This window comes from Dermacentor silvarum, chromosome 1, assembly GCF_013339745.2.
Source record: "Dermacentor silvarum isolate Dsil-2018 chromosome 1, BIME_Dsil_1.4, whole genome shotgun sequence".
Taxonomy (NCBI): domain Eukaryota; kingdom Metazoa; phylum Arthropoda; class Arachnida; order Ixodida; family Ixodidae; genus Dermacentor; species Dermacentor silvarum.
The window spans coordinates 242,406,244-242,421,395 of record NC_051154.1 but is presented as its reverse complement, the minus strand read 5'-3'; the positions used below and the strand labels follow the sequence as shown (position 1 = coordinate 242,421,395).

The window sequence follows — 15,152 nt, the reverse complement described above, 5'->3', positions numbered from 1 at the left end:
GTTTTGCAAGAATTGTTTTGTGCCCTTGCACCTCAATATGGGCTTGTCAGCTTCAGTTTTTACTGAACTCGGATCGTACGTTTATTTTTTGCATATTTTTTGAAAACGTATGAACGAGGTTCTACTGTAATTGGGTTCCCGTGACTCGAGGGTGCCATCCGGTTGACGGAGTTTCATTGTTGTGTGCTCTGGGACGCACATGGACACATCTTGTCTCATTGTCGGCAAGGAGTTGCACCACAATGTCCAAATCACAGCCGAAATTACCCGCAAGGTAAGTTCCGCCGAAAAGTGTGATGAATGCTGAATTGGAACCTCAAGAAGTGCTGCTTGGTGCCACAAAACGCCGAGAATGTTGCATCCCCCACGTTCGATAAAGAGGTTGTCGAAATTACTGAGGTGTAGGCCTAAGGAGCCTGTCAGCTGCTGAGGAGACGCGAGTCCATCAACTGTCGGCACTTTGAACAGCAGTTGCATGCATCAAGACACATGCTTCCCACTGTCTGCAACAAGCTTGGGAAGCCTTTATTTTAGCTTAATTTGCTCCCCATTCATCACTGGACCTGTTCGATTTGTCGTCCCGGCTGTTTTAAGACTGCTCAAGACGCTGCTTACTCAACACTAATCGGTTGAAAGCAGTGCCTTGGGGACGTATAATCAGAGGCCCATTGCTGGCACATAATTGCATAGACATTAAGCAGGGGTGCAACAGCTGCGCCAATTGTGCCATTTTGATAAAATTTCGTATTTTTGCGCCATGCTGCACCAAAACCGCGCTATATGTTGAAATTGCACCACGCTGCACCAAAACGCCCGATCGGCTGCGAAATTTCACGGTTACGCTAGTTTTAGCGGGAAATAAAGGCCGCGTTAGAAACTTGCAGCTTGACACGCCATTACAGTACCTGTAGCGCAGACGAGATCCAAAGTGCCCAGATGAGATGTTGGCGTGTTTTATGGTGGGTGCCGAAGAATACTTTCGCTGCTGGTTGCAGTGCGGCGTGTTGTATATGCAGTAAAATCTCGTGGAGTGTGCGTTGCTTGCAGTAACGAAAGCAGTTCGCCATTGCCGCGTTGGCTCCTCGCCGTATCTGTGCACGCGGTCACGAGTGGAGCGGGTGCGAATACTCCACGGGGAAACTCGCTTGTAAGGTACAGCAAGCCACCCGGCACTGATGGCGTGAGCTTTGTAAGCAACGCAATGCACAAAACTAGTAAAGGTTCGGTTCCACGCGGCAACAGGCACCGCGGTAATGAAATGGTGCCGATTTTTGCTGTACACCACCGAAACGCCAAAAGATTGTCAAGCAGTCGCTGCATGTTTCAACTGCATGTTCCGCCGGAACGTCGCTCGCTACATATCGTCGGAAAACAAAAAACGAAAGAGAACCACTTGCGAAGAAGTGCATGTGTACTTTGCATGTGTTTGGCGGGAAAAGTTACGTGCAGTGCACTGCTGGGGCGCGATCGAGGTCGTTGTTCGTAGCCCGCGTTCAATTTCACCGGGTGCGGCCTAGGTCAGCCGTGCGCGGCGAAACTGAACGCGCGCTCCGAACAACGATTTCTGATCGCGCCCCTGCCGTCACCTACTCTGATAATGTGAATTATCGGATATACTTGCGTAGTGGACGCACTTTTTTCCCCCCCAGAAATCCAATGCAAAATTGGGGGGTGTGTTTATTATGCGGGGTAAATTTTATGGCATTTTATGAGTAAGCATTCTTTGTGAAACTGCTTCAAATTTGGGATTTAGTGCTCCAAAACGCTGTTTTTTTTCCGTAACCTGCTCCAAATTTGGATTTTCCTGCTCCAAAAATTGCTCCAAATCCTATTTTGGCTGTTGCACCACTGATCAAGAGAAAGAAATGGAGCTGTGCATGTAATGCATAGGGTAGATACCTGGAGGACCATTAGTTACAGAATGGGTGCCAAGAGAGAAGGGAAGCACAGTTGAGGATGGCAGATAACTAGGTGGGGTGATGAAGTTGGGAAATTTGCAGGCCGGCCCAAGTAAATTTGCAGGCCGGCCCAAGTGAGAATCGGCTAGCGCAAGATAGGGATAATTAGAGATTGCAGGGAGAGGCCTTCATCCTGCAGTGGACATATAGGCTCATAATGAATTGCGTAGCTGGAGCAGCTAGAATCTGGAGAGCGATCGGAAATCTTTGTGAAGTCGCAGAAACTGAACAGAACATGTTTCGAACAAAGTGCCAGTATGCAAAATTTGTTTTGAACAGGAGGGAGAGAGCAGCCAATCAGCAAGCGGTGAACCGTTCCGTAGTCGCAGGGCCATCTGGATCCAATCCACCAGACGTGCCATGCGAAGCCAGTCTCGTAGCGAGCGGATGACCGCTTGAACTTCATTTCCTGTCTCGTTCTGCTCTTAGCAGACGACATCGCCAAAAACGATAAACTCCCCCCGGACAGTTCACTGCTTGCCGATTGGCTGCTCTTTCCCTCCCGGTGTCACAAATTTTGCATACTGCCGTTTCGTGACGTTGCAGCAACTGAACGGAACGTGAAACGAACAAAGATCTCCGATCGCGCGCCCCTGGTTCACCATAACAGTTAGTTACAAGATCATGTCCTCAGACACGGGCTTGGATGTTGTGCTGCATGTGAAGTTTCATGATTAAAAAAAAAAAAATTGCAGGACTTTTTATTTAAAGCCAAATTGTGCCCGTGTACGTTTCGGGCGGCACAGGAGCTGCGAAAGCTCGCTGCAGAAACATTTGCAGTGCATATGCACAGCGCTACAGGACAAGCTGCACCGTGCTGGGATGCCCATTTCACTGGTGCTTAGTTGACGACTGGATATACAACGAAAGAGGAGGCCATTTATCAGCGATGTGCCTCTGTGTTGCGTTGATGCCACAATGTTCAATGGTGTCGCTGTCCTCGGGCAACACGCTGCGCATAATATTGTGTGGTGGAACTCCTCTGCACAAATGATGACATACCCATGAATTTGTTTTCCAAAGCTGCACCATTACGTAATTGTAAAAGCTGGCTTTCCTTTTTTTACCTGGTCTTTGCCAGACCTGTCACGTTCTGAAACAGACGCGTTAAAAACATTAAGCTTGTTTGGAATAAGGCATTACTGTCTCGCATGAAAAATTTGTTGGAGCCAAAAGTAAGCACAGCTACACAGCAGCTTTTCAGGGTATTCTGCAGCTCCAGGCAGTCAAATTACTGCGCTGCACTGTGGCACCAAAATTAGGTGTATCATTAAAGCACTACTTTTTGAAGCATTGCCAATTGCATGAACCTTTTGCTCGTAGGTTTCTTGGTATCTGTTTATTGCATGGAGGAAGAAAAAATATAGGAGGGAGCATTACGTCACGCAGCCAGCCTGGCAAGCGAAGGCTTTGTCTAGCCAGCAGTGGTGGCCCATACATGTGACCTCTTCCGTCGATATTGAGATTTGCCGAGACGTTTGGTTACCGGTAGTTTTTACAGTCAAACCCGTATATATCGAACTCTTAAAAAAAACTGGATTTAGTTCGATATATTGAGTAATTCGATTTAGAACATTTAAAGAATTTGACAATGTACAAAACGTGCCTCATTAACAAAGTATTCTTTATTTCCTAAATACATGTGCAGCAGGCATATTAGCGCGAGAAATAGTAGCGGATCTTCTGCTTATTCATTTTTTAAAGCATTGTTAAGCGTACACTTTTCAACATTGTCGAGTGACTCTGAAAAGCCGAGCCCACAGCCTTCTATGGATGCGCAGTGGCGGCGAACGACGCTCAGTGCATGAAGTGCATCGGAACACGTGGGCAGGTTGGAACTGGTTGGGTCCTCGCAGTTACTGTCGCTGGCAAGATCTCTAGCCAGATCGGCAACGATGTCTTCGTCAGCGAGCTCTCCGGTGGTCGCAACATGGTCGTTGACGGTGACGAAGTCTCGCTGCAGTCCCATCACAAACGGCACCCGGGGACCGGGACAGCTGGCTAAACAAATCAAGTTCCTCAATTGGTTCATCGCAATTTTCGGATGAGCTTGCGCCAGCGTCGCCGGAAACACTAGAGTCCACAATGACGGAAGCAATTCTGAATTGTTTCTTTTTTGACGTCATTCCATGATGCATTCAGCATTGTTATTGCGCCCAGGAGGTTAATTTTCAACTCCCAGCCAGTGCAAAGGTTTAGCAAAAGCCGTTGCACAAGGCGCTTTCTATAGCCTGCCTTCAGTGCACGAATGACGCCTTGGTCTAAGGGCTGCAGCACTGAGGTTGTGTTCGGCGGCAGGAAACAAAGCTGACGCTTACCTTACAATGATGCACAGATCATTTATCAACGAGTAAGCAGATTTTTCTGCCTTCGCTTACCAGGTCATCGTCCGTACTCGGTGGGCGCCGGTAGCACCTGCTCTCTTGTCCGCCTTACGTCGGCCTTATTTTTCAGTATTGTACTCGGCGTACTTCTTGGGGTGCTGTATGCTGCAGCGACATCAGACTTCTTTTCTCCGCGTTCAACTCTTCTGATGATTTCCTGCTTTGCGGATATTGGCAGGTTCTGCTGTTTCATGGCAGCCATCTCTTACGGAGCGGACGAGTGCTGCGTTTCGAGGACGCGACTACGCACACAATCTTGCAACTTCACGAACGACAGAGCACTGAGCAATCGAGCCGATCGCATGCAGGCGCACTTGGCCGTGAGTGAGAGAGAGAGAGTAGTCCAACCACTTTTTCTAGGGGGTGGCTGTCCGAGAGAGCAAAAGCAGCACCGCACGCACACAGTTGGGCTAAACCACTTTGTCTGGGGGGTGAGGAGGGGTAATGGCGGCTCGTTGGTCGCGTGTACGGTGCTCGCCATGCGGGAAAGCCAACTTCTGGGGTAGTTTTGTGCTGCTTGAAGTTTGATATATCGATAGTGGCTGTTTTTGTTTGATGTAACCGTAATTTTTGCTATATATTCTCATTGTAACATTACGGTGTTCAAAAATGTTCGATATACCGGGTAATTCGATGTGAACGGGTTCAATATAGTTGGGTTCGGCTGTATTCGGTACACGCTCGGCCGGCAGCTGCTCACATGCAGGAAGAAAAAAGATTGTTCCTTGTTTCGTTTTTTTTTTCCTTTGTTTTGTTTATTTCAAGTTTCAAATGGTTTCGAATGGGCTTTGAAAAAACAAAAAACAATTGACCGGGAGTACTAAAACCTACCGTGCGCTCTGACGTATCCTCCGTGCTGTGACATTTTTATCACGTGTTGGGCCACCACAGTTGGCGACAGTCGCGTTGCAGTATGCCCCCTCCTATATTTTCCTTTCATCATGGTTTATTGTTACGTGAAGCCATTAAAATGAACTGAATAAAGATAATGCAATTTGCATACAACGAAATCCAGTGGTGGTTGTGGCCCACTGGTGCAACACACTGAAGCAAGCAGGCTGAGGAGCGACGGAGTTTGCTGCACCTGCACCCTTCCCTAAGCGGCACCCTAGGCAGCCACCTGTTTTGCTTATGGGACGACACGCCCGTTTAGCCTATTGTGACTTAATGCAACTTCGGCTAATTCCGGCAGCAGCTGCGTATGGTGCGGCTGTGGTCCATCTTTCAAGCGATCTAGTGAGTAGTCTAGGTCCGCTGAGGGCGATAGCTTCGGGTGTGCTGTGTTCTCGCCGCTTATTTTGCGTTAAAGGGGTTGAGACATAGAATTTCTGGCTTGCGCGTTGTTTGTTTCAAACGTTTTTTATTGCTACAGAAAGCATGATACACGCTGGAAGGTTCATATATTCTCGGTAAATAATTTAATATCGCATTATTTATGTGCACCATTTTCGGTTTCGGTTTCTCGGCGCCGAGTTGGACAGTGACGTCACTGGCTAGGAAGCTTGGTCACGTGGGCCCACAAGGCTGTGACGCACGCACTGCTGCATCGTCTGCTCTCGCACACACGTTTTGTACCAGCGCAGGCAAACAAACCCACGCCGACAGTTGCCATCGCTAGCTGTGGCAGCTCCGATTCCGACAGCGTCTGCGTACGATGCAGCTTATACTGCACTCTAGACTCGAGGCTTGCCCCGTGCTGTGGGTCACCGCTCATTGTACGTCACTCTAATGTCGTATGACTTCACTAAAACGCGTTACGCTTCCAACACAGTGCATCGATGTTAATCGCGCTAGCGATGGGTCTTGATCGCGAGAACGAGCATTTAGGCACTCTTTGGAAGCGAATTAAAAAATATTTTAAACGTTTGCTGTGTCCAACACTTCATGTTGAGTGTCCTTTCATACAGAGGAAGCCTACAGCAGGCCTTTTATACCCTCAAAATTTGGTGTCTCAACCCCTTTAAACAGGCTCGCTGCGCTGCTACTCTCCTCAGCCAGCGTTTTGATTTGCCTGTGTGCGTGTGGTTTTAAAGTTAGTTTTATTGGCCGGTATGAACTTCTGAACACTAGCCTTACTACTATCCTTTGTATAGCTGTCTAATAATTTGCTGTTGCAATCGATGCTTCGCTTTTTGACGAAACTGCAACTTTTTTCGGTTAATTTGATCCATCCAAAGTCCCAGCTGGGGCCCATACATTTCTAGTTCTGAAACTTTCATTATTTCGATCCTGAAATTCTTCCTCGCTGAATAACACGGGCATGACTGGTCGGCACGAATGCGCCTTACCCAAATGTGTCTCCATTCGCCATCCCAATGGCTGCTGTGTCTGTCTTGCTGCACTAGGGAACAAGAAGTGCATCAAAAACACATCTCCAGACAAAAATGCCTATTTTTGGCGTGCCCTTCAAAGATTATTAAATAAAAATGTCAGCTCACAATTAATTATTACCGTATTGCCTGTCTCCAATGTGCAGTTATTTTTTTTCCCTCCAAGATTGCTCCGAAAATTGCCTTTACAAGGCAATTGGTACACAAATGCTTTTACATCCGCCAGCCGTCAGAACCATCATTGCCTTTGTCATCGTGAAATTGCGACAAGAAGTTCTTGCATAGGATGGCGGCGACAATGTGCTTTTTCTTCGATTATGAAAGCTTATTCAATTGACAAGTTACTTTACATGCTATGCTAGCGCCAACAAAGTCGCATCACACATTTTTAATGTGGGCCATTGTTCTGCTTGTGATTCTTGCGTTATTATTTGATAAATGTGGAATGTCAAGGATGAGATATTCTAGTCCATAGCGATAAAGTGCTCTCTGAGAGTTGGATAAACTGAACATTGTGTAAATAAATTTCCATTGCCTGAAGGTAAACTTCGCTGGTTTAATTTTTTAATTGCAAAAAATTGTATGCGCATTGAATGTGTAAGTTACTTGTTTCAGTTTTATAGCCATTTCTATTTTAAATTTACAGTAGAGTAGCAGTCTGGGTCAGTTGGTACATACTGAATAGTAAAAACCAGTCAAAAGACGGACAGGGAAGAGACGTGGCAGTCGTCGTGTGTGCCACGTCTCTTCCCTGTCCTTCGTCTTTTGACTGGTTTTTACTATTTAAGTTTACTACTTTAAACCCATAAAAACGGTGCAAGTTAGATTCGGGGGCTTGTTGAATGTGGCAAATGCTGCCAAATGAAGTGGCAGTGCGTTAATTTTATTTCCTGCTTCCTCTTAATTTGACCTGCCAGGTAAGTGATCAGTTTTGTTGGTGCTGTCAAGATTGAATTAACCGAATTAGACAAATAATCTGGCAGGTTGAATTAGAGACGGAAAAGTTGTCTAACTGCATTGCTGCTTTGCAGCAGTATTTACCCAATTTTAGTACATTTGGAATCTGATGTGCATACTGTTTAAAACAAGAAAACTAAAGCATGCCTTTGATTCTGGCAATAAGAACAATAAGCCTACAGTTTGCCTGCACATAACGGAATTTTTATTTGCACCTAATGCAGTGATGCTACTGCTGCACCAATTGCAGCGAACTGCGCCAAGAGGCTCTCTGCTCCATCCTGCTACATTTCAGCAAAATATGAGAAATCTGTGCCCACTCTGCACCGAAAGGGTTGCTCGGGCTTTCAAAAACGGAACTATGCCCTCGAATGCCGTTTTACTGCACCATCTAAAGTGTCATTGCGTGGACCAGCGGCTGCATTAGCTCTGTGGTGAACAGAGTCGAGGGATCGTACTGCTGTTTCTTCAGTGGGCTGCTGTCTATATTCAGTACCTTCCACCTCAACGCGTATAGGTTGCTTAGGCAACGGGACCCAACTTTGCTTTTCAGGTGGCAGTGAGCGATCGCGATGGTGCTGAACCAGACCCCGCACTCCTGTATGACCAATGTAAAATGCTGACCGAAGTTTCGGATGCTGTATGGTGTCACAGTCGATTTTTCGAACATAACGCGCACATTGACGCGGACATGGGGCGGCCTTGAACAATTTTTTGCGATCAATTTGTCGCCCCCACTTAGCGTGGCAATTTCACAGCGTAAGAATGGCACACGGCCAAGATTTTGGTCAACTCTTCGCTGCTGGATACTGAGGAAGCGCCGCTGGTTCAGCCTTGCTGTATCATAAGCGTCCGTGACAAAAATTGACTGCCAGCTGACGCGGTGGCAGGCATGGTTGTCGCAGCGAGATGGCCTCCAATATGTTCAGACCAATAAACCGCTTTGGTGATAAGGGCGAGAGGTCATGGGCTAGAATGTTGGCTGGAAGCAGAGATTCAGTCATTTCAAGTACAGTCAACGACTGATTTTCCGGACGCCTTCGCGGATCTGCCACGTTCCCCATATAGTCAATGTATAAGAATTTCTAAAATTTCAGATGCAAACACCAGACTTTTTGCCATGACCGCAGGTCCGAAACGACTTTATCGAAGCCACCACTGCCACCATTTTCATTATCTGGCTGCCTCGAATACGCTCTTGCACGCAGATCTGCTGGCAGCCGCAGCCACCACCGTGGCAACGCTTGGCCTACCTGCTTCAACGTTTGCTACCAAGGCTTTCTTTTCAAGGCGACGTTTAGCTGCGGCACCAAATGCCTATTTATATAAAAACTTTGCGAGGTGAGAAGGTGGTAAAGACTTCCGACACTGCTCGACCAGTGTCTCGTCGAAAACCTCCGAGCTGCTCCCAGAGGCACCAGCAACAGTCACCAACGCCGCGCGCGTTCGGTGCGAACGTGGTCAAAACGCCGATGGCGTCTACAGCAGTTGTGCGCGTTTCTGGTGTTGCTGCATGTCCAAGTTTATTCAGCTGATAAAACTACTATCCTTACTCCGTATAGCTCTCTACTAATTTGCTATCGCAATTGATGCTTTGCCTTTTAAGTGAAACTGCGACATTTTTAAATTTTTTTTTGCTGCTCCAAAAGCTGCTCCGAAAGGGGATGCATCACTGCTAATGTCAATTATCACTCAAGGACAGCTCTTTATCACTATAGGCCACGTAGTGTGGTCCCCCGAGTTTGACATTCTGCATCAAACCGCAACCATCGCGAACTAACCACTTCACGGTTTTTCATGCGGCTTAATTAAGCAAAACGCTTGACACGCTGAGAACATGTAATGTAGCTCGGTTACCGCTGGGTTAGCACGGGAAATAACTCCTTTTGAATTTCTTTTTGTAGTGCAAGTTGTGCACCATGGTTGCCAACCTACACAAAAAAAAAAACTTGTTCTGTCGCCAACTTGTGATGCTACTGGCTCTGACAGTAGACCATGCCAAAGTCGTAAACAGGACTTCTGTTTCACATGAGCTATTCATTCAGTCTTTCAATCGAATCAATAATTAATTCACTCAATATATGATTCGCTACTTGAAAGTTTTGTATATTCGGGCACCCCTGCTATGTAATTATTCATTGAGCCACCATTTTCACTTCAAAATAAGCCGAGGGCCTACTAGAAATAGGGAGTTTTCAGCGGGAGATATATCTCAGCACCACCAAATCGGATGCTGCAATGTTCACCATTGTGGGTAGGCGAGTATGTGCCGATCAGTCAAGTTTGAACTATGCTGCGAGGGCCAACTTCAGAATGAAAATGAGACCTGACTCGTAGAAATGTATGGGTGCCAGTAGGGATTTTCGGTCCTGATCAAATTATCAGAAGTGCACTGCATAAACGTGATATCCACTACATACTGCCTAATGTGAATACTAGTGGCATGCAATTTTGTGAATCACGCCCAAACTAACTACCAAGATATAATTTGTGGTGACTGCAAGTGCTGAGTGGATTGAATCTAAACTTTTTCTTGTGCTCTTTTCCTTTTCGCAGGAAGACATTGAAGGAGAGGTTAAACATGCACCCCCGCAACATTATTCCATACCAGGTGGGTTCCATTTACTTTGCTGCTGCCGCATGTGTTATTTCCTGGCAACGTTGATCAGCAACCCTTCTCATTTGTGCCTGCACATATGGCTGAGCCTTTGGTCTGCATGCAGCATCGATTATTCATTGTTAGCATGTTTGAGGGCACTAATGGTGTTGCGCGCAAGTATTTAGTCACGTGGTACATTTTCAAATCTCTAGCACTCTTTGCAGCCAGGAAAATAAACCACAGCTGCTATCACGAAAAAATAATTCGAATATTTCTCAGTGGGCTCTAAAGCTTCTCCATTGATTTTTGTGTTAAAAGCAAAACATTGAGTTCACTTGTTATTGTGACTTAACAAAGTCAGGGGTTCTACACATTATGGCCTTGTGGAACCCCACCAGCTTTCTCGGGTAGCTGTGGGACCCCTCCCCTCTCCCTCTTTCCAGATGGTGAACACAACAGGGGGGGTCTTGCTGTATGCTCAGTAGTGTCGGCACTTAAGTTCTGCCATGTCGTGGAATGAGGGGGTACAGGTTGTCTCCACTGGATCCACCAGTGCATCAGCAGTGCTGCTAACCAAAGTAACACCGCTGCTGCACCTACACGTGGCCTCCGACATTTACGGTTCGGTGTGTTATTCTTGAAGGCTGTCACTCTTGTTGTGGAGCACCCACACATAAAGTGGGGGAGTAATAGACTGTGCTCAAAGTAGCTTCTCACCAGCGGTGAACTTCCTCTCTTAATAATGCTCCCTGCAATTTGCAAGTTATGCAATCCTGCAAATTCAACCTCTTCGCCATTTGTGTTCTCATTTGTGGACACTTTTTTCTAGAGTCAAGTACTCCTGGGCAAAAAGTAGTCATTAAAATTGCGTGCCTTTCTCAGCCTGGACCATGGTTTACTCAGCTTTCAAAGAAAGATGCCATATTTCGGCTGAGGTGGCTGTTAAAAAAAAAAAAGCAGGCTTGCGCTGCACATGCAGCACAGTTGCAGCGTATGCTGGAGGAGTGGCTCCATAGGAGCTCTATCTTCAGCAGCATGCACTAGAGGTTCTTCGCAGCGAAGTCTCTTCGCGTTGTTGTCACAAGAACGAACTGAACGAGCTGCAGCTTGTGCTGCTGAGCCCGACGTTGCATGATTGCAAACGCGCATGTAGTGCTACGATTCGCTTCTTCAGCAGCGGTTCGTACCTTGCGAGGAAGTGCCATGATGTGTACTGAAGAGTAAACACGGGTATCGAGACTATGCGACGCACATAACACCTTCACACGTGGCACGATAAATGCAACTGCTACATGTTGTGACATGGCGTGGAATGCATGCATGAATCGATGCTATGCGTCACGAATCTTGCATCGCACGATAAGTGGCACGATACGATGCATCTGCTACATGGCATGCCACCTGGTGCAATAATATGCAACTGCAATGCAAAGTGTGCACGTATCGACGCTGCGCTGTGTGCATCTCTCATCGCATGATTCCTCACATGCTAGAATGCCTGTATAGGGCATGTTTCCGTAGCTGCAAGCAAGCGCTGGCGTGGTGCAGTGGCAGAGTAACTGGTACCCACGCAGAGGGCCCAGGTTTGATCCCGGTGGGAACCATTTTTTCCCCCCCTCATTCCTGGCGATAATTGCAACAGACACTGGTCATGGCGGAGGACAGCATTGCCAAGCGATATGGCTATTAGAATGAGCCCAAACAGGTTACGATGTAAAAAAAAAATGCGGTTGGCGAGTGTTCTCGCAAGCCTTCCTGTTCGCTGTCAGTGTCCCTGTTTCTTTCTAAAGCCACGTACGCCATAGGGAACTTGAGACATTGACATCATGCTCTTACCCACCGTGGTTGCTCAGTGGCTAAGGTGTTGGGCTGCTGAGCACGAGGCCGTGGGATTGAATCCCGGCCAAGGCGGCCGCATTTCGATGGGGGCGAAATGCGAAAACACCCATGTACTTAGATTTAGGTGCACGTTAAAGAACCCCAGGTGGTCCAAATTTCCGGAGCCCCCACTACGGCGTGCCTTATAATCAGATCGTGGTTTTGGCACGTAAAACCCCATAAGAAATCGTGCTCATTCATCAGCCTCCATCATGGTTTACCCTGCTTCCATAGGAGGGTGTCATATATCGGCTGAGGTTGCTGTTAAAAAAAAAAAAAAAAAACAGAAAAACAAAAATTGACTTCGTGCAGTTGGGAGACGGAAGTCGTTTTGGCAACTTGTATTTGGTGGACTCTGCTTTTTGGCTTCAAAAAGCTTTTTTTTTTTTTTTGTCAATTTTTTTCTGTAAGCTCCTGAAGTAGTGTGAAATAAATATTTAGGGACTGTTACCGATTTGCATGCCTACATTTTGTTAGGTAGTAAAGCAAAACATTCGTATGCTCCTGACCTGCTCGGTTCTGTCTTTGCGCTGCAATGAGCCTGAACTCTTTGTGCGAGCATGCTTTAAATAAGGGCTAATCTTGCTAATTTGACGAAGCTTTTTCCAAACTTTTTTGGTGTTGGTGTCGTGTGTTTTAACTCACCAGTGTGGAATGCTGATTGTTCTTTACTGTTTCACTGTTGCAGGCCCATGCTGACACTCAGTCAAAACAAGGTTCCACAGCTAGGGCTAGATATCAAGTTTGAGTAATTTAGGAAAACCAAGGCACGAGGAACGGAAATGCCACCAAAACTCCAAGCAACTTGCAGGTGTGCCGTGTGTTCAAAAAGTGAAATGAACTGATATATTCTATGCAACTTCGCTGCCACAACATCGAGCAGCAAGAGGAGAAATTAAAAAAAAAAGCAAGAATATTTTACTCTGAAGGACTTGCAAATTTGGTGTGGTTAATGATTTCCTGCCTTTTTATTTTATCTTTATTTTCTTGCGAGTGAAAGATAACAAGTAACCCACATTGTTTCTTTCTTGTGTTTTCTCTGTATCTGTGGAGTTAACTTCATTACTTTAGAAATTCATAGTTCACTCATTTGTATTAAATTAAATTTTTGCACCATCCAGAAAGATTACATGCTCCAAGAACATAATTTGCACATATGCTACAAGTCAAGTTCCTCTGTGCCGATAACAGGCCAACTATGTAGTGGCACGGTTGCTGGATTAAAAAGAAAGGTGCGGCCCGCCTAAGGAGGCTTTAAAAAAAAATTTCTTGAGCGATTCCCTGGGTAAGATGGCAGCAGCCGGCTTCACCTTTGGGACATCGATCAACATTGGCATTGGCGGAGCACAGGAAGTGTTTTCTTCTCGCTTCCATCTCTACGGCAAAATTTGCCTTGTGAAAGTCGTTGGTTCTCGATGTCCTTGTCTGTGTCGCTGGTTTTAGGATCAACCTTACCTTGAAGGTCTTGGCAACTTGTAAGGGAGATCAGCGACTACTCAGCCTATGGCAATATTTTAGTCCGAAACATTCTATTAACACGCAATTTCTGGAGTGGATATGATGTCCCAAAGGTGAAGCTGGTTGCCGCCATCTTACCCGGGGAATCAACGTTGGCATTTGGTAAACGGGAAGCGTTTTCTTGCTTCCAATGGCTTTTACAAGGCCAACATACTTTTGTGCAAAAGTGCTGCAAGTGCAAGTGTTGCACTTTTGCAGCACTTTTGCACTTTTTTATTCACTCGTTGCAATCGTCAAGCAGTTTGTACTGCTTTTTTATAGTTCTATAAGAATGCTTTTTTTTTTCTGGGTATTTAATAAACGCGCGGATCAAGCTGTTTCCAATGCGCGCGGCAGGCTGCACCTTTGTTTTATCCAGCGGCCGTGGTTGTGGCCAACGTAAGTGCTGCACTTGTTTGCCACAGATTCATTTTTTATTCACTTGTAGCAGTTGTGAAGCAGTTTGTGCTGTTTTGGAAAGTTTTTTTTAAAAATAATATAAGAATGAGTTTTTTTTTTCTGGGTATTTAATAAAATATCTTGCATATTGTAAATGTGCTGTTCTAACATGTTACTACTTGTGATTTTTATGTGATATGGCGTTTTTCTTTTTTTGGTGCAAAGGAACTCCATTGCTTTGTTCCAGCTGTAGAAAACAGCGACAGGTCTGCAATAAAAAATTCTGTACATACTTTGCCAAAAATTGGTGCAGAGAGAGAAAAATTTATTTACAGAAAGGCAGACAGGTCATCGGCGTGAGCTGTAACTTGCTCTGGCCTGCTACTCCACACTGGGGAAAAGGGACGGGGAGGAAAAGGGCTAATGGGCCCTAAAGGGGGGCCCGTCAACCTCCAGGTTGGTGGCCGCAAAGGTCTCATCCGATGTGTCGAGGCGTTCATGTCCAACACAGTGCTCTCAAGGGCGCGTGTCCAGCGCCCCACAAGAGGTGATGGACGTAACACCTACTCGGATGGCGCAGCCAGCGCCCAATGAGCGGCGGGATTCTCTCAACCGCTCCAAAAAAGACAAAACTCATCTCATGGCACCTGGAAAGGGCCCTGTGAGCTAATCTTAGTCTCTTAAACACACAGACGTAAATACTACAGTGGAATGTTGGAAGACTTCTTCATAACCTCGACGACATTACAGAACTCCTAGACAAACATAACCCAAAGTTGCTGCGTGTTCAAGAGACTCATCTGAAACCCCCACACAAAAACTTTCTTCGTCAGTATACCGTTTATCATCAAGACTGAGACTACGCTGTTGCATCGTCCGGTGGTGTAGCAGTGACTGTCTGTTCCATTTATATACCCCCAATCGTCACCTTGAAAAAACACCTCATTGGCCAGCTTCCCGAGCCTTACATTCTCGTGGGAGATTTTAACGCCCACAACTAGTTGTGGGGAGGCTCGCGATTTTTAATGAGTCGACTCGGGTTGACTCATTGAAAATTTTCTTTTGACCTCAGGTGCTTGCCTTTTTAATAAGGAGCCGACTTACTACAATGCCGAACACGATTCGTACTCATTGATAGATCTAGCAATTG

At 46.2% G+C, this 15,152-nt stretch overlaps 1 protein-coding gene across 2 annotated transcripts in view; it reads left to right on the top strand.

Annotated features, from left to right (window-relative positions):
* The window catches only part of LOC119437011 (eukaryotic translation initiation factor 4E), a 49,099-nt gene extending 35,971 nt beyond the window's left edge, over positions 1–13,128 (top strand). For both annotated transcript variants that reach the window (XM_037704073.2, XM_049660181.1), the window contains exons 5-6: positions 10,186–10,240; positions 12,795–13,128. In XM_037704073.2, the coding sequence (XP_037560001.1) occupies positions 10,186–10,240; positions 12,795–12,854 (115 nt within the window). In that variant the 3' untranslated portion in view covers positions 12,855–13,128. The remainder of the gene's footprint in view (positions 1–10,185; positions 10,241–12,794) is intronic.
* The last annotated feature ends 2,024 nt before the right edge of the window (positions 13,129–15,152 follow it).